The sequence below is a fragment of the Asterias amurensis genome, chromosome 5 (assembly GCF_032118995.1).
Source record: "Asterias amurensis chromosome 5, ASM3211899v1".
NCBI classification, from domain to species: domain Eukaryota; kingdom Metazoa; phylum Echinodermata; class Asteroidea; order Forcipulatida; family Asteriidae; genus Asterias; species Asterias amurensis.
In genome coordinates, this window is record NC_092652.1 from 24,363,848 (window position 1) to 24,387,319 (window position 23,472).

At 36.7% G+C, this 23,472-nt stretch overlaps 1 protein-coding gene across 2 annotated transcripts in view; it reads left to right on the top strand.

Moving 5' to 3' along the window:
* LOC139937273 (uncharacterized) overlaps positions 1-23,472 on the top strand; it is a 70,146-nt gene that overhangs the window by 9,621 nt on the left and 37,053 nt on the right. For both annotated transcript variants that reach the window (XM_071932375.1, XM_071932374.1), the window contains exon 2: positions 22,343-22,513. In XM_071932375.1, the coding sequence (XP_071788476.1) occupies positions 22,343-22,513 (171 nt within the window). The remainder of the gene's footprint in view (positions 1-22,342; positions 22,514-23,472) is intronic.

A 23,472-nucleotide genomic window follows, 5' to 3' on the forward strand; every position in this document is an offset into this window, starting at 1 on the left:
TTGAAATAAATTATAGTTCACTGCAAAATCTCCGGTGTTAAATTGAATTTCTTGGTATCTGCGTGTGACAAATTAACACAGATACGATAATGGGATGGGTGGGACACGACATAATTGCGGACAACAGTTGCTAACACCAAGTCAGTTCTTGTCATTTGTTGATTTTCACGACTGTGGGAAAATTAACTACAAACAGACAATGAATGATTGCACTGTAATTTTGTATAATATGCTATATGACAACGCTTTGAAATAGGGCTTAGTTATCATACACTGAACTTACACAATATTATTAATTTCATTTCCAAAGAAAAATATTAAGATTTTCACAAACCCTCTTCACAAACTTTGCCCTCTGCAGACTAGAAAATGGCCACATTCATTTAAGCTTTTATTGCATAGTTCCCTTTTGCCTTGTGATAAGTTACAAATATTACCGTGAACCTTTTGCTTACCGTCGGAACAGGTTTTGTTTTCGTCTAGATTTTTATTGTTTTTATTATTATTATTCTTTACTTCCGGGTCAACTGGAAGTGGGCCCATATCTCAAAAAGTACAAAGCCAATGTTCAAACCTCAGTTATAGACTCTTAGGCAATAAATATTATTTTTGGAAAACTGTGACCCCATGTTGACCTCTACTTCTAGGTCAACCGGAGGTGGGACTATATATCAAGATCTACACAACCAATTTTTTTTTTTTACTTTTTCAGTTTCAGACTCCTTGGCATTGCAGATTAATCTTTGGTAGCTGTCAGCCCATGTTGACCTTTACTTACGGGTCAACCGGGAAGTGTGACCTTATAATCAAGAGCTACACCACTTTTTTGAAACCTTTTTTCATTTATAGATTCCTTGGGCAATGAAGCACATAGTCCAAGCAAAACAACACGGAACAGCTTCGTGTTTGTTCACAAACACTTAATGTCTAGTTTATGTTATCTCCATTAAGGCTAAACTCAGATCAGCGTCCGGCACTGCTTTCCATGGACGCCCTCAGTACAAAACTTGTATTTAGTATAAAACAAACCTTTAAAAAAAAAAACATTAAATAACTTTATCAACATTTTAAACAAGGAAAGACACCATGATATCCTGCTTGTTGGAGTAATCATGTTTGTAATTTTCTGTAAATTATACGATTAAATTTATTTTGTTCTGTAAATACTTTACGTAAGAGGACATGGAGCAGCATAGCTTCCTACAAAAATAATAATACCATTACTATAATAAATAATAACAAACTGCACAGCAGCATACCCACCGCATAATTATACGCAACTTCATTCTGGAAGTATTATTACCGTTAGTGAAACACAATCGATCGTTGAGATATCGATTGCGAGAAAGACAGATATAGATGTTTCTTTAAGGTATAGTTCATTTTCTTTGCCGTAGCCCATACATGATTTGATTACGACGTACGGCCGGTAAATTGGGTTCCCAGTTACAAGCCCCTGGTAAATAAGAAACCTACGCATTTGGGAATGAATAGCTACTGCTATTATAATATGCTAGAGTTAAATTATAATATGGTTTTATGAACAGAAATTTGTAAATATCTTGTCGGATAAGATTACCCATGGGGGTCAAAACAAATGACACTGTATTTTAATTACAGGTGTAAACCTGTGTTTTGCCCTTGATGAAGAATTAGTTATTCCATGGGTTTACTAATGATTGGGAATTGCGCTCACTATCAGTTAAACTTAAAACTATTGTCTCACATGGAAGCAGGCGAATTTTAATCGTTGAGCAGTCCTGTTTAAAACAAAATTGTCAGGCCTTAATATTTTTAGTATCATTTAATGGCGGAAGTTTCTTAATTTGTTGTCTTTGTTGAAAAATTTACGATGTTTTTAAAAAGGTGGCTCAAAGGTCATGTCCAATTTTCTATAACCATGTACTTATTTTCCAACAATATAGAAGCATGTCCATTAAAACGGAGTCGTTAATTCATTCTTTCGTCTATTGCAAGAAACCGTTAATGTTAGTAACCATATTAGCCAACGAACTAGTAAATTCACATTAGTAATAAACAAAAAAGGGACATTAACAGCTTAATATTGTTCTTCAAAACATGTACCGCAGTGAACATTACAATTTAAAATGTTTTTTAGTTAATTAAAAACAAAATTATAATTTTTTATTAAGGCTTTAAAATCATACAAGGCCACCATCTAAAACGACTAATCCCATAAAATATAATTTAACAATGGCCATGAATTATTGACTTAAAACTCAATTAAGAAAATACAAACATCACAAAAAAAGGACAGCCCTATGATGGGTAAAAAAACCAAAATAAACTCCATAAAAAATGTAGGCCATAAAACGAAGAAGGTCATATTGAAAACGAGGCAGGTACCAAAACAAAAACAAACAAACAAACAACGCCCCCCAAATAAAACAAAATATATATATATATAATAATAATAATAATAATTAAAGAAAAAAACAGAAAAAAAAACAATAAAACACTTTGAAACTTAATTAACTGTTCGCCTTTAAAGTAAACGGCGAAGGTCTTGATTGTCAATTTGTTCAATTTAGACAAGTCTTTCTCTTTTAACCCGTAGTGTAAACACAAAACCATGTCAACTCTAATTGTCGAGGACAGGTATATAAACACCCAATCAAATAAAGTAACAAACAAACTATTTGAATATTCATTTTGCCCTTTAAGTACATTGGCGAAAGTCTTTGATTGTACATTTGGTTAATTTAGACCAAGTCTTTCTCTTTTATTCCACAGTGTAAACACAAAACCGTTTTAACACTAATTATCAAGAAACACCCAATCAAATCAATAAACAAGCAAACTATTTGTAAACCGTTATATAACTTCTCGCCCTTAAAGTGCATGGAGATATTCTTTCATCGTCAATTTGTTAATTTAGACAAATGCTTTCTTTTAACCACTCAGTGTAAACATAAAACCATTTGTAACACTCATTGTCCAGTCAGCATTGACCACTCTAATTAGCAACAAGGGTACAAAATAACAATAAACACATTATTACCGCATCTGTTGTCTTCAGTCAGTCGTTAGCAACTGTTAATACAATAATATGGTGTGAATTGGAGCTTGCGGCTAATTAATTGCTCATTACAACCTGTCGTCATGGGTTAAGGACTGTAATTAAAGGTGTCATTGTCCGGGGAGGTATTGCGGGGAGAAAGAAAAACAGAGGTTTGTGTTCCCCTTTGTGAGGTTTTCCTTCGCTTTCTCTTATTGAGTGAGTTGTTATAGAATGACACCCATGTATCAATATGTCTTGTTGGAGTTAATGACAATTAGTAGAATATTGCTAGTTATGGAAACAATCATTAAGTTCAACCCGGAGGCAAACTGATTAAAAAGATCGCTCCATAGTGTATAATTCCCCAGTCAGATATTTGTCAAGTATTGTCAAAGTCCAGGAAGCTATTAAGGTTGAGGGTACAAAATCTCTTCTTTTTTTTAAATGCGTTCCTCCCGGGACTAAAACTTAGTCACTGATGAGTTTGATTTAATAATCACAGTTTTGTTAGAGGGTTTGTGTGGTTGTTGACATTGAAAAAAAGAAAAACTTTCCCTAAAACAATGATGCCATCAATATCTCAGACCCATGTTGACTCGATTATAGAATCTAAAATATCGAGGAACATAGTACTTGACTTGGTTGTTGTGCTCAGCTAGTTTGTGTGCTTAAGCAGCTCTATGAAATCGGGTCCTGGTCTAAAATTGAAGCATGAACTACGTCTAGACAAGCGATTACGTTCCCTTGGATATCTACAGCAACGGGCCACAGTCTTACTCAGCTAACTTCATAAAACAAAACTTTACATTTCATGAAATATTGTACTCTCTCTAGCTTAAAAACGTCAAACCCTTCGAATAAACAAAACCCGCATAAAATACACAATATATGACTAAACCCTCTAGGGAAACAGATTTATGTCTGAATGTAAAACGTGTCATTTGGACGAATGAAATCATTGTTCATGTCATTTCGATCTAGAAATTGTCAACTTGAATTTATGTTTGTTTGTCAATGATCTGTCATGGTCGTGTTTGCCATTACAAGCGTGCACGCGCACCTATGCAACCACTCGTTACGGAGACGACTCGACCTTTGGTTTGAAAAACAGATTGATTTTAGCCGTATGCTGTCACGTATTTTTGTGGAACGACTTTTACCTTAACACGTACAGAGGGAAACAAATAATCGAATGCTATTTTCTCAACTTTGACTGTCTCACTGTAGGAATCGATTTCATAGTAAAAAATATAACTCCTTGGAAACGAACGTTTAAATGGTTCAGATGTATTTTGATCAAATAATTATATAGAGTGAATGATTTATATTTATCAGAAGAAGAAAAAAATCAAAATTGGCAGAAGTTAAAGCAGCTTTTCTTTCATGATAATTTATAAAACGGAATTTAGAAGAGCATGCTGTTTGTTTTGGCTTTTAAATTGGTGTAACTTAAGATTTTACCAGCCCTTGACTGCCCTAAAAACTCAAGGTCTTATTCTTTTGAAATGTGGAATGTTAAGAAGAAGTCAATGAGGAATGTTCAGAGGAAGTCAATGATTGAAATTCACTTTTACCAAATTAAACCAAGGCTTAAAATGGAAAGAACATAATTTGGTTTGGGAAGAAGAAATTAGCTCTAATTCTCTTTCATAAATGTTAGTTTTGCATCGGTGATAAAGAATATAATTTGGCTGTAACCACCCCAACGCATTAAGCATTGTACACTTTCCCCGAGTTCTGGGTGAAACAAACCAACAGGCAACTCGGATTCTATATTTCCCCTTTTTACTATAAACCAAATACAATCAGCCCACGAAAAAATATCAAATCGGAGGATACGGGGGCAGTGATAGCAAACAACGGTGACTTGTGGGGACTTTCGATTTTGTTCTCAAATTTTGAAAATGTTTCAGATTGAAATAGTTCTCTGCAGGTTTGCCACAGTCGACTGTTTTGACCCCGATCCAGATTCAACTATTTGTGGGTGGAAATTTGAATATCCAAATTGTAGTACTTTTAAAGACAATGTACACTATTTGTCAAAGACCAGTCTTCACAGTTGGTGTATCTCAACGTATGCATAAAATAACAAACCTGTGAAAATTTGAGCTCAGTCGGTCGTCGAAGTTGCGAGATATTAATGAAAGAAAAACAACCTTGTCGCACCATGGTCACACGAAGTTGTGTTATTTCGAGACCTCAAATTCTAAATCTGAGGTCTCGAAATCAAATTCGTGGAAAATTACTTCTTTCTCGAAAACTACGTCACTTCAGAGGGAGCTGTTTCTCACAGTGTTTTATACCATCAACCTACTCCCATTACCCGTAATCAAGAAAGGTTTTATGATAATAATTATTTTAAGTAATTCCTAATAGTGCCCACTGCATTTTAGGGAATCCTTTCACAAAATAGTTAAAGGAACACGTTGCCTTGGATCGGACGAGTTGGTCTATAAAAAGCGTTTATAACCGTTTGTTATAAATTGCATATGGTTGGAAAGATGTTTTAAAAGTAGAATACAATGATCCACACAAATTTGCCTCGAAATTGCGTGGTTTTCATTTTACTTTGCGAACTAACACGGTCGGCCATTTCTGGGAGTCAAAAATTTGACTCCCATAAATGGCCGACCGTGTTCGTCGACGAGGTAAAGGTAAAACCGTGCAATTTCGAGGCGTGTTTGTGTGGATCATTGTATTCTACTTTTAAAACATCTTTCCAACCATATGCATTTTTTAACAAACGGTTACAAACGCTTTTCAAAGACCAACTCGACCGATCCAAGGCAACGTGTTCCTTTAACACTACCGATGCTCTTCATTTAGTAAGTAAATTTATGGCCATATTTTTTAGGAGTATTTGCCAATGTACATAACCCTTACTTTAAATTCCTTTGTGATAACAATAGATGTGCATTTTAACAGAGCTTCATCACAACAACAAAAAACGTTTTAACAATCGGAAACTAACAGAAGAACTAATTGTTAATTTAACTACATTGTTTGGACTTCATTGTCAAACGCCCACACCCGCCTTTATGAAAAGCGAGTCGATATAACAATAGAGAGGAGTTGACGTAAATAAATACTTCTTTTTAAAATACAAGGGTCATAATATGCCATCTAAACACGTCGTGTCTAAATGTGGTGACGTAATAGAGAAGACAATAAATTGCATTTGTCTAAATATATATATATGTTTTTGTTTTTTTCTTCTATACGGAAACCTTTCTAACGAAACACTTCTTTTCAGAAATTGCCCCAAGGAAGGTTAGTTACAAACACCTTTCAGGCCATGGTCAATTTAGATGCTTGTTTGTTCGCATCAGTGGCAATTTGTCATTATCTGTGGTCAACACAGGGGCATGGTCTGTGCACTTGCCTTTAGATCCACGTAGTGTAGCATTTAGAGAAACCCCAATATTGAAGTATGTTATATATACAAGATCAAAATCGCCTTATGAACATGTCATTGTCTAAGTCCCGCCATGGGTGGTTGGTTCCATTGTCATTGTCTGAATCTTCAAAGGAATGACCATATGCATTTCATGACAAACGGTTTCAAACGCTTTTGAAGACCAACTCGTCCCGATCCAAGGCAACGTGATCCATGAAGACGAGCAGAGAATACTGTTCGAAACGTCGATACCACACCGGCTCTTCTCACGGCCAACACATACACACAACAGAGATTTACACATGGTTTTTCCCGCAAGTTTACATTTTACTTAAAGTTTCTTCCTAAAAAAATCATTTTTATAAAACTGAGGCTGGTCCCTCCCTTGTAAATGAATATCACTTTATGTTACGGTTAATACCTACATGGTAATAGTAACGTTGGACATCATGATCCTTGATATAAAGTATACTCAGCCCTAGCTTATAACGGAGACTAAAAGTTTAAACTATTATAGTTCTCATGTTTCCGAAATTATAAGAACAGTTCGCTGAAAATTGTTTAGCTCAGTCTGAATCAACACGTGACTCGTGATGATTGGTCGTATTGTTTGTGCTCGTTCTCGAAATGTCGCGCACATAATTATAAAGCTCATTCCAGCGTATCGACTTTTACACTTGGCGCTGACCAGTCAAGCGTAATGTATCACCACAATAGAGTCTAATTTCCTGCTGAAATTTGAAATGTAAAAAAGACCTATATATTGCAGTGAAGGCCAATTTATAGCCGGGGAAAAACATCCCAGATATAGGGAAGAGTAGAAGCTCGGATAGCACGAATTGTTTTAGAGGGGTTGGGGTGTTTTTCCAGGGTGTTTGCGTCAACACTGGTCCCGTACAGGTGCGTTCCAACCTCGGCGCTATATCAGTTGTAATGTGAAACCCAATAATGTCTTATTGTGTTATCTTCTATTGTCTTTATGTCTCCGGATCTGTTACCGTTTCACAAGTCACGTTTTTTATTGAGTTTATCGTGACAGTAAGAAGCTTCTTGTGCAATTTCTTCTATGTTAGATTTGCGATGTACGTGTACTGTTTTATTCTAAACACAGCTGTCGCAATAGCTTAGAACATTGACGTCGGAATAACAGGTGAGCGGCTGGCAACTTTTGTATTTTATTAGGAATGTCCCACATTCAACCAACTTATTACTTAATAACCCCTTTTCTGTGTGTGTGCCTTCTGAGAAAAGTTTGATGTTTGTTCTTGAGTTTGATCTAATGATTGGAAGTTCACTCGCTTCTTTAGAAAGAACTGGATTTAAGTGAAACCTTGTTTAAAGTAGTTAAGGAAATGGTGGATTTATATTTACGGAACATTTAAAGGCACTGACTATTGGTAATTATTCAAATGAATTGTTATCATTAATACTTTCTTGGTAACGAGCAATGAAGAGCTGTTGATTACATTATCAGAAATCACTCCATCTGAAGTAACGTAGTTTTTAAGAAAGAGGTAATTTCTCACTCAAATATTAAAAGACTTCAGGCCTGAAGCATTTTATAAGGCATCTGAAAGGACACAAAAAGTTCGGGTTTTTGTCTTCGTTATTCTCTTGCCACTATGGAGACCAATTGAGCCCAAGTTTTCACAGGTCTGTTTATACTGTATACATATGTTGGGATACACCAAGTGAGAATACTGGTCTTTGACAATTACCAAACGTGTCCAGTGCCGTTAAGACTTTAATGAACAGTTATTTAACTTGCTATGTAACCTTGGGAGCGACACTTGACGACAAACAAAACTACTGGGTACACTACGAAGTTAAGAGCAGTACTTGAATGTGTGAAAACACAGGTGGCCTTTGATTAATTTGAACCCTTTATTAATTGTTCTCATGATTCTAAAATGACAAGCATTAAGGAGGGATTAGCGTCCGAGGTTGTCTGGGGACGAGGCTGAAATCCAACTTAAGTGTCACTTGAAATTCATGTGAATAACATGCAACGCGGACTAGACATAAATAGGGGACACTGCTCGGTAAAATGGCAAAAGTTAAAAGTTCATACGGGCAAATGTTGAATTATAAAATACAATCATTATTATTGTGTATGATAATCTTTATAGCAAGGGATTTAACCAGCCTCTGGCCAAATTAAATCTCTGAAAATGCGTGTGGCATTACTACAGTCCGTGGATCAATGTATACAATGCAACACACCGTCCAAACCCACGTCTCACGCAATTGTTCAGAAGTGACGATAATTGTCAACGTTTTTTGTTGTTGTTGTTTTTGTTTGTTTGTTTTGGCCCCAAGGTATGTACATTTGAAATTTGTCATTAATTTGTCTTCTTTGTCTGTTTTTTTTTGTAGCAATTGTTGTTTGTTATTTGTGCCTCGTGAACTTTAAGTGTTTTTTCTGTATTTTTGACTAGCTTTCCTTATATCTTTTTGACTTGATGTAGAAATTGTCCGCAATTCAGCCCTTTGCTGCAATGAAATGTTTAATGAATAAATCATCAATGAGTGAATGAATGGCTGTTTGATTAAATAGGGAATGATTATTTCATCAACAGCAAATGATGTTTTAATCTCTGTTAATACTGTTTCAAGATGGCGTTTTTCTTCCAGGAGTTTATTGTAACGGTATTACCGGGGGAAACTTGTACATTGGTTTTAATCCCAAAGTGCAATTTCATCAGTTGCCATGGTTTTCCCTTTTTTAAACAGTAAAAAAAAAAAAATAATAATAATAATAATAATAATAATAATAAACATTATTATCTTTAAATAGTTTAAATGTGTAGGGTAGATGGCCTTAGCTTTCGATCCAAACCGGAAGGCAAGCATATATAGTTCATATTTCCAACCCCATAATGCGTTTGATGCAAAGTAGGAGATGACACTTTCCATGAAAAGGAGTCTAAAATCACAACATATTAAACACAAAATGGTATCAGTTTAAACACAATAAAATCAGTTTTCTCCCATTAAACCCATACTCACTGACACTTAAAGTGTTTTTCTATTATATTAAACTTCATGGGAGTGTACGGGAATTTTAATATGGAAAATATTGAAAAGGAAAAATAGGTCAGGACTCACTCTCACGGATATAAAGGGCAGTCTACACTCAAAATGTGTTTTATTTTTCTGCCCCCGGCGTTGTCGACTCGCAATGTGGGTCAATAATGGCACAATGATTGATAACCTGTTCTATCTTAATGGACTTTACTTTGAATCCAGTCTTCATAAAGTGTCAACTCTGTCATCTGGGTGATGTAAAAGGAACAGTGTTTGACAGTAAAGACTGACCTAACACCCTTTGGAACGCCACCTGTTACACAAATAATGACATTCACTGTACGAAGCTATTTGAATGTCCGATGTCCAATAACAAAACATAGATAATAGCTGTACAAACCTATTTGAATGTCCAATGTCCAATATTGAAAAAGCAAGATTGATATTCGCTGTACAAACCTATTTGAATGTCCAATGTCCATTGTCGAAAAAGTAACACCGATATTCACTGTACAAATCTATGTGAATGTCCAATGTCCAATATCGAAAAGCAACATTAACATTCATTGCATAAACCTATGTAAATGTCCAATATCTAACTAACTTTAGTCTCACACAAAAACAAAAACGGGGCATGAACGGAGCTCGACTTTATCCGTTATAGCAATTTGAAAACACTTTTTACACTTTTTTTACTAAGATGTTAAACTGCTTTTGCGTATACATATTTATTTTTTCAAATTTATACGAATTTTTCAATTGAGGACCTTTTGATCATAATGTCTATTATAGTTTACCTTATAGTTTGACCAAACAATTTTTATAAATATATAAATATAAAGAGCTGATAATTATGGATGTTTTGTTATTGGTTTAACAAAACCCATCCATTATGAAGTGAAATTTTACAGCTCGTTGCGTTTGTTTAATCGGGCAATCGATTCCTGGTGTGTGTCCTCGCACACTAAAATGTCAACTTCATAATTATAACACGATCACTTATGTCTTCGTGGATGATGATTGTTTCCAGTCCGTTTTGGGGTTGAACTAATGACCAGACCAAGGTCTTACTGTGTTTAATTAAAGACGGAACAACTGCCTTTGAATGTCCAAAATGTCAGAACTGTCCTAAATGTTAAAGGCACTGGCGTATTACTAAAAATAATTGTCAGGATAAAAACTTACTTGGTAACGAACAAAGGAGAGATATTGGTAGTATAAAACATTGTGAGAAACAGACTCATAGGTTTTGAGAAAGAAGTAACATAAGTTTTGAGAAAGAGGTGATTTCTCACTCAAATATTAAAAGACATTAGCCGAGGCCTTTTATTATGCATCTAAAAGCAAGTTGTGCAACAGGGGCGTTTTCTGTCTTTATTCTCTTGCAACGTTGATGACCAATTCACAGGTCTGTTATTTTATGCATATGTTGGGATACGCCAAGTGAGAATAAAGGTATTTGACAATAATTACCAAACGTGTCCAGTGTCTTGGAACAGCGAATGGCAAACGAAGAGCTGCGTGGTGGAGACTTGCCAAGATTGAGTGAAAATGTCAGGGAACGAGGAATGAGAACTGCTGGGCACTGTAGTAGGAGCATGGAGTCTGCATCAAAACTGTGTTTTGTTTTTGTTCTTCGTTCTTGTTGTTGTTGTTGTTCTTGTTCTTGTTCTTGTTGTGAGGTGTTGTTCTTGTTATTGTTTGTTAACGTACATTTTGTATATAATTATGATATATCAAGAGTCAAGCAGGGACACAGTACGTGGCGCTTGTGTCCTTAGATACAAAAAGTCATCAGAAATCAATATGAATAATTGTCCTTAAAGGCAGTGGACATTAGACTAGCCTTCACAGTTGGTGTATCTCAACATATGCATAAAATAACTAACCTGTGAAAATTTGAGCTCAATCGTTTATCGAAGTTGCGAGATAATAATGAAAGAAAAAACACCCTTGTCACACGAAGTTGTGTGCGTTTAGAGGGTTGATTTCGAGACCTCAAGTTCTAAATCTGAGGTCTCGAAATCAAATTCGTGGAAAATTACCTCTTTCTCGAAAACTACTTTACTTCAGAGGGAGCTGTTTCTCACAATGTTTTATACTACCAACCTCTCCCCATTACTCGTTACCAAGTAAGGTTTAATGCTGATAATGATTTGGAGTAATTACCAATAGTGTCCACTGCCTTTAACCACATTAAATATTCCTTGTGCACTACAATGGTTTGGAACTGTACAGAGAAGAAGACTAAACTGTCAGTGTTTTAATACATACTAAAGAGTTGTCTTATTTTCCGCATAGACTGCATACAAATCTCCCGAAACACAATATAATATTTCGTCAAAATTATGGAATTACTAGGATTTGCAAACCTGTTCTTTATCATGGGATGCCGAATAGCTATTTTCCCCGGCAAAAACAGGAGAATTTTCAGCGACGAATCCAATTTAGCAAAGCCGTGCCCCCGGCAGCATTTGCTTTATTGAGAAGCCCGGGCCCCCGCTTGGTCTCGGCTTGAGAAAATCACATGGGAGAGACGGAACAAGTTGTCAGTAATACATGATGGCGTGTAATCGCTGACACTCTAACCAAAATGGGGTATAATTGCCGCGGTTGAAAGAAACTGTCATGTATTCGATATAGTAATGTTTAATAATAATAACCGTATTTATAACGTGCCTTTTTTCAAATGATACAAAGCGCCAATTATTTTACTGCAAGGTGAGTGGGACGAAGTTTGAATTATGAGACCTAATCCTTAGCACTACTTTGTAATGGTTTTCAATGTGCTGTGGCGCAATATGCTGCCGATCCAGCCAGGAACACCGGGGCGAACCCCTTCTTGTTTCCATAAGTGCACTGGGTTCTTTCAAACGTGCGTTACACAACACACGGGACCGACGGTTTTACGTCCCATCCGAAGGACGAAGCAATGGTTATTTGTCTTGCTTAAGGAAACAAGTGTCACGACTGGGGCTCAAACCCACTCTCTGCTGATCAGAAACACCATAGTTGAATTCGGTGCTATTAACCTTTTGGCCACGACACTTTACATCTATAATAAATGGGTTGGGTGGTTCTGAAAAGAACCGTAGGTTTCAAATCCAACAAACGGTTCTTTAAAGAATCACCCCAACTCATTTTTTAGAGATTGTTATTACATGGTATTACGGCAAACCTTACGTAATTTCACCATGCAAAGTTTCCAATCCTACATGTCGTGTACTCGATTGCCTTACATGGTATACGGTGAGCTTGAGAAGGTAGTTTTTACGGGGGTAGCATTGCTTGACCACCCCCTCACTTTATGCAGATCGATTGTATTGATAGCTTGCTTCTGACAAAAAAAAAAGTTAATTAAGTGTGGCGAGTTTAACGCTTGAAAGAAATACGAATAACGCTTCAATGGAATATGAATAGCGAGTTTTGTGTTAATGAATTAATTAACGCGATAAGCTAATTTTAACTTGCTAAGTATGGATTGAAAATTAGCTAATCACCAAAAATAGCCAGGATAAAAGTTGAATGAACTTTGAGTGCAACGTCATGAAGACTCTACGATGGTCGAAACGTCGGGCCATCAACAAATGTTTGCAGTTATATGTCCTTCAAGCTAGTTAAGCAGTTTGCAACAGCTAATTTTCTTGTCTTAATTATGGTTTTCGTCACAATCAGCACCATGTATCGCTCATCCCTATATGGTGTTTTTGCCTTACACGGAGTTTTGTCAAAACATTGTGCATTCTAGCACATTATTTAACCAAACCCTGGTGTCTGGGGCACCGGAGTGTGGGTTCGAATCCCGGTCGTGACAGTTGTGTCCTTGGGCAAGACACTTAACTATAATTGCTCCTCTTCACCCAGGAGTAAAAGGGCACCTGTGAGGGTAGAGATTGTTGATGTGAATGATTAACAAGTTAAAGTCACATTTGGCTGCCGGTGTGCGTATCCCCAATGAGTCAAGTTCTTGTCAGGATTGCTTACGGCAAAAATGAACAGGTTTTAGTGATAATAGGGTAAGATAATTGGTAATTGGTTGAAGTGCACTCTCAATGTTTATAGTATATAACTGTACATGCAAAACTTCAAAGCTTCAAAAACAATTGTTAAGGGTACAAAACAACCACAAGTGAATGAACAAGATAGTAATAATAGTGTAAGACGCTTGGATAATTGGTTGAAAAAGGCACAACTAATGTCAACAATATTCGTGTGTAAGTTTTTATAGATGGAAACATCAAAGCTTGAAGTAAAATTGAGAAGGTACAAAACAACCACAGGTGATTGAGCAGGTTAAAGCAATTGCAGTGTAAGATGCTTGAATAGTTGGTTGAAAAGTGCACAATCGAAAGTCTACAAATATAGGTCAAAGCTTTTAGAGATGGAAACACCACAGTTGGGAATAGTTTTAAAGCAATCGCACAACATCGGTAAGCAGTATTGTCCAAAGGCCCACACTTCGTGTATCACAACTTATATATAAAATAACAAACCTGTGAAAATTTAGGCTCAATTGGTCATCGGAGACGGGAGAAAATAACGGGAAAACCCACCCTTGTTTCCGCACGTTTCGCCGTGTCATGATATGTGTTTAAAATAAATCCGTTATTCTCGATATCGAGAATTGATAATTGTTTTAATGTTTTCCCAAAAAGTAAAGCATTCCATGGAATAATATTTCAAGAGAAGTCTTTCATCATTACCTTCTGTAAACCCTGTAAGTTATTTGTAAATCTGTGAACTTATAAGTTTTGTTCTGTTCAGAAAGTGTCCAATGGCTTTAAGGTACCAAACTACTACCTGGGTGTGAGGATTCAATACGCTTTTTAGTCGTTAATGTTCACTATTAGGATAATTTAAAAGTAGTGTGTATTGGCGTAATCTTTACCATACAAAATAGACCCATACTTAGTTGTAAGGATAACGATGAGGATATTATATCCGTGCAGTTTTGTCAATTTGTCAGTGTCGTGCCACTAAGCAACAAAAGTTCAAATCAGCACGCTTCTTTTAAGTTACTACCTAAACACTTGAGACTTTTATTACAATTACTTTTTTTAACTAAAAAAACCCAAGCCTTTTTGAGATATGAAGAACACTATTAGGTTTGGGTTAATTGTTCTGCATACACCCAAACCAAACAGTGCACTCCTATTGCGTCCGCAAAACCTCAAAAAAGCTAATAGACTATCACTTTAACAAAGTTTTGTTCTGCCTCAAACATTTGTCACATAAAGTACCTGTCAGCTATGTATTGGAACGTATCTCGGCCATCATGCTCGTTTCAATAAATTAATGTAGTGTTTAGAGCAATCAAGGATGAACATTTACATGCATAGCCGCTGATTGCTAATGATAATCGCCTCTTTTTACAATGGAGCTAATCGTCTGTGACGCGATCTTTTTGGGAAAGTATTGCCGACGGTTGTCAAAAACCTTTAATATCCTGCATGTCACTTCAGCCAGGAAAGAGTCGTGTCATTCGTCTTTCCCCTAGATTGTTTTTTAAAACAGACATTAAAGGCACCGGACACTATTGGTAATAAATCAAAATAATTGTTAGCATAAAACCTTACTTGGTAACGAGCAATGGAGAGATGTTGTTAGTATAAAAAATTGTGAGAAACGGCTCCCTCTAAAGTTATATAGTTTTTGAAAAAGAGGTAATTTCTCACTCAAATAAAAAAAAGATTTCAGCTGAAGTCTTGTATTATGCATTTCAAAGCACACAAAGTTATGCAAAAAGGGTGTTTTTCTGTCATTATTCTCTTGCAACTTTGATTACCAATTGAGCCCAAATTTTCACAGGTTTGTTATTTTATGCATATGTTGGGATACACCATGTGAGATTACTGGTCTTTGAGAATAACCAAACGTGTCCAGTACCTTTAAGACAAATTGTTAATGTCTGCAACTTTTTCGTAGCTCAAGATATTTCTTGAAATCCAAGCTCGAGAGCGCAGGAAATTAGCTTTTAATAAATAGTTTTTAACGGACGTTTTTTTTTATTTAAGCGGGATATTTTTGGCGGGAGGATCTAGCGTACCTTTCACAAAAGGCACTCGCTCGCTCGTCCTTTAAATCGTCCGTGCAGTCAACACATTTAGAATAATCAAACTCGTCCGTGCAGTCAACACATTTAGAATAATCAAACTCGAAATCGGGTATGGGATAATTTTGATTAATCTTTATAGTTGGATAAATTGTTGACGCTTGGTTCGGGGTTGGGGTTGATTTTTTGTTGCCAAGTCCCAGTTGTCCCGACACGCCACACAACAAAAAGCACTCTCTCCTCTCTCCACGCGCGCCAAAGTCCGTCGAGACCCACACACTCGGCCATTAACGCCAGCCACAACGTCATGTTTCATCACGTACAAAAAACGATTACCTTTCAATACCAAGGCATTTAACAAAAAGTATCCCCAGCAAGTTTACACGCGCTCCCACGATGCCTAACAGGTTTAGCTGTTTGAGATCAATAGTGAACAGCTCGACAAGTGTGATGGAAAGAGAAGGGGGGGGGTGATTGGATGGAATTTGAAAGCCATGTATTAGATACTCTCCCAGGTGGTTTGTGCTGACAGGTGAATTTGTCCACCAGAATTTTCTTGAAAGCTATCGTATTTTAAAGGAGTTTAAGCCTTTTAAGGGCTGTTTAGCATCTTTCTATTGTTGTTTAATGTTTGTTATGTTTTTATAGACTAAGTGTAAGTAGTTGAAGATTTTTAACATATGGCCAGGGTTATTGGAATCGAAGGCCTTCGGGCTACGGTTTGGGGGTATTTGTTAAACTTTTTTATTCCAGGCATATGTCACTGGATTTTGTTTTGTTTTTATGCCGAATAAAAAATAATAAAAAATAATAATAACATGTAATGATCTTTCACTTGGTGTGGTGCTTAACTGACAACTAAGTATGACCATCGTGTATTGATTTCTGAAATTATTAGACGTCAAGTCGCTGGCTGTAATATCAATCTTCTTGACAAGACTCTTATGAGTGCTTCAGAACAAGATTGAATACATTATCTTATAAAATAAGAAGGTTATGGAAGCACTTAAAGACTAACCAATTTGCATTAAAAAAAATCATAATTAAGCTTTCATAGCAACAACTACTTCATTTACTACGTGTACAAGACGAACAGCTTATCGTCTGATAAACAGTTTTTTCAAGGGAGTGCCATTTGCGGCTGCTTTTTCGCAAAATTTGATCAATTAGTCTGACACCTTACTCGTAAGAGACAATGCACCAATTGTTTAGCATCTTACACAATATTGATCAATTATTGTTAAATATAAGTGATTATTGTTAAATATTTAAAACAAATGGACAATGCTGTTATTGTTTAATACAAGTCTGAACAATTGCTATGTATCTAACACAATTTACCTGAATAATACGTACAAAATTCACGTTTGGTTTTGCTTTATTTCACACAATGTTTAATGTTCACGTAAATATTCGCGACTAATGCACAAATTGTGAATAATATGCCACAAATTTCAAATTTGTACGTAAATGTTAGCAAATTTGGAAAAAAAGTGAACACATTTTAATCTTTGCACGTAACTTAAATGTGGTATGTCCCTTCAGGGCCACCATAACTAACAGAACCACTCCAAATCTCCCTTTTTCTCATCCGTTGTCTTTTTCAGTCTGTACTTTTGTCAAACGTTAAGTAGTTGTCAAGGACAACTTGTGGTTTCAAAGTATACGTAGTTCAAGTTCACTTCCTCAACAATATCCACACAACATGGCCCGAGTAGTTATTGACGTAGAGGCAAAGTACGCCTTTGCTTTTTAGAACTTTTTTTTCCTTTGGAGACATACAATTTAAGCCAACCATTGAAAAATTTCATTTAGAATATGTAGTAGCGTTTTTTAATTACCACCGAATATCTGGAGCGGTTTGTCTATGCAGGAAGAATAATCCGTGATTGAAACACACACTCTGAGAAACGTTTTAAAGGGAAGGGACACTATTGGTAATTGTCAAAGACCAGTGTTCTCACTTGGTGTATCTCAACATATGCATAAAATAACAAACCTATGGACAATTGAGCTCAATTGGTCATCGGAGTTGGGAGAAAATGATGAAAGAAAAAACACCCTTGTTAGACGAGTTTGTGTGCTTTCAGATAGGAATAAAAGACTTCTAGCTAGAAGTCTTTAATCAGTTTTAGTGAGAAACTACCTCTATTTCACAATCTATGCTACTTCAGAGGGAGTCGTTTCTCACAATGTTTTATACTATCAACAGATCTCAAAATAATGCTCGTTACCAAGTCAGTTTTTAAGTTCATATTTGTTTTGAGTAATTACCAAACGTGTACCTTCCCTTTAAGCAAATGCGTTTCTCGGGTAAAATGTTTTTGAATCATTCCCTCTAAAATTGCATTCCTTTAAGGAATTGGTTCTCAAAATGTTGTACATTATCAACAGCTGCAGTGTTTCTTATAATTGAAACGGTTTGGATACCTATCTTGAAAACTACAATCCTAAGAAGGGAAAAATTGTCTCTCAAAATGTTATACATAATCAATAGCTGCAGTGATTTAACCAAAATAAATTGTATTTTATAATCATGCATTCTTTGAGTATTAAAAAATAATAAAACTACCATAAGGTATACGCTCCGCATATGATTTTAACTAATCAAAGTATTGTGTATAATGTTGTGTCTGTCTTCACGCTTTTGGTGTAAAGACGGCACTAAAGATACAAAGCCTCCTCAAAATGGAGATCCTTCACAAATTAATGACAGCCTTTCCAAGTCCGTCTTATTCCCCCGTCGTCACTTCCCCTCTCTCATCTTCCGGTAAATGTTCTCGTTCTACCCCCTTCGAAATCGCCTCCATGCGCGGTGAAATAAGCGCTCGTTAAACAGAGATTTGCACGATACAAGCTCAAACTGAGAGATCTGAGATGATATACAAACTCTCCACGCAATGACCGCACTTGCTGAAGGCATTTTTTTTATATCACATGCGTCTTTACTATTTCATGATAGCCTGTAATAAAAACGACCATGGAGCTTTGATTGGTGTTAACACGGCGTATTATCTGTCTCAAACACAGGGAGGCAACACGCACTGAATTATTCAATTATTTATCCATTTGAACACTTCAGTGTAGAGAAACGAGAGTTAAATTCAAGCGTTTCCTGCGTCTACATCGGTCCCAAATTGAGAGTTGTGATTATAGATAAAAAGGTTTGCCTTTCTCTTTTTGTTCCCCTGTATCTCTCTCTCTCTTTCTCTACTGGCGGGCACTTTATTCTCGAAAGTTGTTGCATCAAGACATCATATCACTCTTTGTGATTTGAATCCCCCGGTTCACCGCAATTTTTGTGTATTTGTTTGGGGGTTTTCTTCTTTATTTCTTACCGATTGCAAAACAGGTCAGGTTTTTTCTCCCTTTCGCCTCGGGTGTTGGTTATGAGAGTGAACGCTTCGAAAACAACTATTGGTTTCTCGATTCCTTTGAGTGCCTATCTGCGAGAAGGAGAAATGTGTTTTAAACGCAAGGAGAAGAGGACCACGTGGGATTTGGCCAAGACGGATTCAAAGGGGACAGACTGAGTAAGGGGAAGGTTTAGGGTAAGACAAAACTGCAATCTATAAAAGATGAGGAGGTTTCGACATCGACGAAAATGCCGAGGTGGGAATGGGGGCAGCATGGTCCAGGCTCTTGTGCCTCGAGGTGCATTTTAGGGGCAGTGCACTCGGCTGAAAATGACTTGAATTGAGCTCGATTCAGGATGATTTACAAAATATCACAGATACATATTTCCTCTGGCTGATTTTTTATTTTGGCGTAAGAACAAAGTTTTTTTGTTTTTAGTATACAGTGCTAACACACATCGGCGTAGGGGAAACAATTAATACAGGTAGGCTATTTACACGGTATATAATTCGTGGGTTTGTTGGTGCTAAAATATGATTGCTTTTAATTTATTTTAACTCAATTGGATTGAATGTGGGTTATTGCGAAATTGAAATCTAACACGAACATTTCAAGCCGTCGTTATTGCGAAAATCCATTCATTTAAAAAAAAAATCACGTTATCTACCGTTTACCTAGAAAATCACGCCCTGGGTATGAATCATACATAAATTAAACATCAATTTGAGTAATGAATAAATCATTTAATGAATAACTTATTGCAATAACTAAATTAATTATTAAATAAATAAATAAAATCGCTATGGATTTGCACTTGGCAAATTTAGAAAATATAATCCTCTGTTGCTTTAAAGAGAAGGTACGTTTTGTAATCACTCTTCAAATCAATTCAATTCAATTCAAGAATATATTTATTTCCATACTCCCATAAGAGAAACACGACAGTTAAAGCAATACATTTTTTTTTAAGGAAGAGTTAACATTAATAAATTAATAGAGTACGGGGCGTTTTGGTAAGCATGAGCTTGTAAAACAAACCAGCCAGACAGACAAGAAAACAAGACAATTAGACAGACAGACAAAGGGACAGATGAACATAATACATGACACAGCGAGTTCGTAATAAAAGCGACAAGATGGCTGAACAGTTTAAGCTGAAAATAAATCAGACATAAGATACACAACAAATTAACAGTAACAACTTTTGGGTAGAAGTAGTGTATCCTTCAATAACATGAAGCATTTTTTAGATACATTTCACTTCGAAGTAATGTGGTTATGGAAAAATATCAATATTTATCTTATCAGTTATTTGTTTAGTTGAATCTGGGAAACGTAACTGTCATACACGTTTCTCACATTGTGTATTCCAATGGAAGACTTTGAGGCACTAGGTGGCAGCAGACTTACCAAGTAAATTTTCATTGTTTAAATAGTTCTGAGCTTGCGCACATTACCGAGAACAATGGATTTTACCTGGTAAGTCTGCTGCCACAAAGCGTCCTGAAAGTCTCCCATTGCGGATTATTCTTTCTGCATGGACATAACTGCTCTAAAATGTGATTCAGTAATTATAATACGCGACAACACCTATTCTACCCATTGTGAACAACGGCGGTTAGCTTGGCAGGATTCGAACCAGCCCTCGTAATTACAAGTCATGCAGTCTTACCACTTGACGAGACGTAATTGTCACTTCAACACAATAGATTTTTTCTGAACAATGGAGCTATATTTAGCTAAAGTAAACAATGGAGCTATATTTAGCAAGTGAAGCACACATAGGATCCCTCTTAATGAAAAAACGTTTGATGTACCACAGGGAAACCGGAAGTTATACTGAGACTTAAAGCGAGATAGCGTTTCATGACCATAATTATGTTATAATATAATATCGGTACTTCAGAGACACTTGTTAATTTTTATAGTGATATTTCAATACCGTTATTAATGGGTTTTATTAAAAAGATATGAACTTCAGAGCCGCGCTAAGTTAATGTTATTTCGTTGAGTTATCCTTGTCTATTTTTACTGATCTGATGTTTGTGTGTAGTTTTAGATTAAAGGCCAATCAACTCTCCTAAATAAATGAAATTACTCATATTCTTAAAGATATCTTGTCGGTCTGGTAGTATGGATAGGAAACCTCTGTTATTACAAATTTTCAGGCCCCTATAGATAACATACCTCTATTATTAAAGGTATTTTAATACAATACCTCTATTATTTAAGGTATTTTGCAAGTCTAAATAATGGATAACATACCTCATTTATTTAAGAGGTTTTTTTCATGCCTATGGTATGGAATCTAAAAGGTGTTTTAGGACGGTCCAACAGTATGGTAAAATACGAATAAGTATGAATAAAGTACCTTGTTTCAAAGGTGTACTAGGTCTAATAGTAAGGGAAAAATGTTAGCAAATTGTTAGATTATAATAATCCAATGATCCAATGGGTTGGGATCAGTAGGTGTTTCCCTGCATACCTTCCGGTCCGAATCACTCAAAACTTACTACCTTTAAAAAAAAAAAAAAAAAAAAAACATCCCCTCCTCCACTAAAACATCAAAAACCACTATTCCCTTACTACGTCTCAATCTGATATGCAGTAATTCTGATGAAATAATTATTGGTTGATGTTTAAACCATAGGCTACAGAAAAATGTCAAATGTGGGATTCATCTCTTTCATTCAACATTTACCGTAACGGTTGTATTCTGCTATATCTTTAACTTTCTTAATACCGGACTGTCTTAATTTTCTGGCATGATCATCTGTTTTAAGTATTATTAAGCGACGGCCAATGCTTTTCATGTATACCACTTGAATGCATGTAGAGTCAACATAAAAGTGTCCTAGATACAACAGCGCATGTCCGTTAAAACAAAACTGTACACAACCCCTAAACAACAAAAAGAACAACGTGCACACGCGCGCACGTCATAATGGGTGTGTCTTTGGGAAAGCACGGTAAGTTAAAAGCGCGCCAACACAAAAGCAATTTGTCTGCGGACACGTGGGTGTCACTTCCCCATCCGCAGTACGTATAACTCGCTCCGTAAGCTGCGGACAGACTGGTCGACAGTGTGCTGAACAGATTGTTTCACGACACAGGTAGAGCATGCGACTTCGCGAGACAAGTATATAGCGCGAGACAATAAAGACATCCTGACTATCATCAGTTTGTTTCTTCTTCTGTCGTGTAGTTCTCCATCAGCTGTCTGGTTTATACATGCTGGGAAACCTATCGTGCTGCTCTGAGAACTAAATCCCCGGGACTTTAGGAATCTTTCTCCGTTCTGACTTCTATGTTGGGTACAGGCAGAGCGGATTGACACACGGGGAGCGTTTTCCTAAACACCACATAAGCTCTGCCAGAGACTATAAACGTCCAGACGGAGTGAATTTGTAACATAAGAACAACTTGGACTCGGTTGCTCGTTCAACGCCAGTTCCTTATTCGGGGTTTGTTTCGTTTTTCGCTTCAGAATGCTACCGGCGGAGAAGTGTTTTGCGTACTGGCTTCTCGTCACACTACTGATGGTGTGTCTTGCAACGAACTGTGACGGTGGTGGGTGCCCCCCGGCCCCGATCAATTGCAACGGTGAAGGGATGGGAGAGATGCGGTGGGGGAAGAGGTCGCTATCAGATCACCTTAGGTAAGTACAATTAGCTTTTACCCTCCCTCCATCTTCAATCACCTATAACTGTGTAATGTTCATGATTGGGTAAATATCAATTTTGTTCCAGGGCAGACGTTCATACTTATAGCATACCGCATTTTACACGCAGGAAATTGTCATGCCCCGGTAAACCTTACAGTACTCGACTAGTATAAACTCTTTAAACTTTGACGAGTTTCAAACTGCCGGTTTAAGATGAAACAACAAGCACTGCATTCTGAATTTGAATAGTGCATCTGAACCATTTAGTCGCCAAAGCATCCTTTAGAAAACATCTCACCAACCTTTTGTAGAAAAGACCATGAAGAAACTTAAGTTTTAAGAATGAAAACCTTTTGGGAAAACCAAAGCAGTTAGGTATAGGGACTGAAAACCCCAATCCACATACAAGGCTCCGGTTTCGGGTATCGAACCGGGGCCCACAGAGGTCAACTGCAGGGACAAAAACCACTAACCCAACCTGACTGCATTTGCACTCTGTTCTTGCTGTATGGTGTATTTCCATCCACATGCAAGGCTCCGGTCAGGGTATCGAACCGGAGGTCGATTTCACAAGGAGTTAGGACTAGTCCTATCTTATGACTAGTCCTAAGTCATATTAAAAACGTACAGCTAGTCCTAAGTTAGGGTGAGTTACTCGTCCTAAGTCGAGATAAGACTAGTCTTAACTCTTTGTGAAATCCACCACGGGGTCCACAGAGCTGAAAAGCATGGAAAGAAACCACTGAGCCAACCTGACTGCCCATTGGTTGCAAAACATCGAGTTCGTTTTAAGGTCATTTTTTTCAACTTAAGAACCACGGCGAAGTGGTTTTGTTTGTAACCCCTTATATACCCTAGTACGGAAGACGATGCCGAGTGCATTTACTATCTTTCTTTTGATACGGGCACGATCGTCAAAAACGGAATGGGTGCTTTTCCCTGCGAGCATCGTT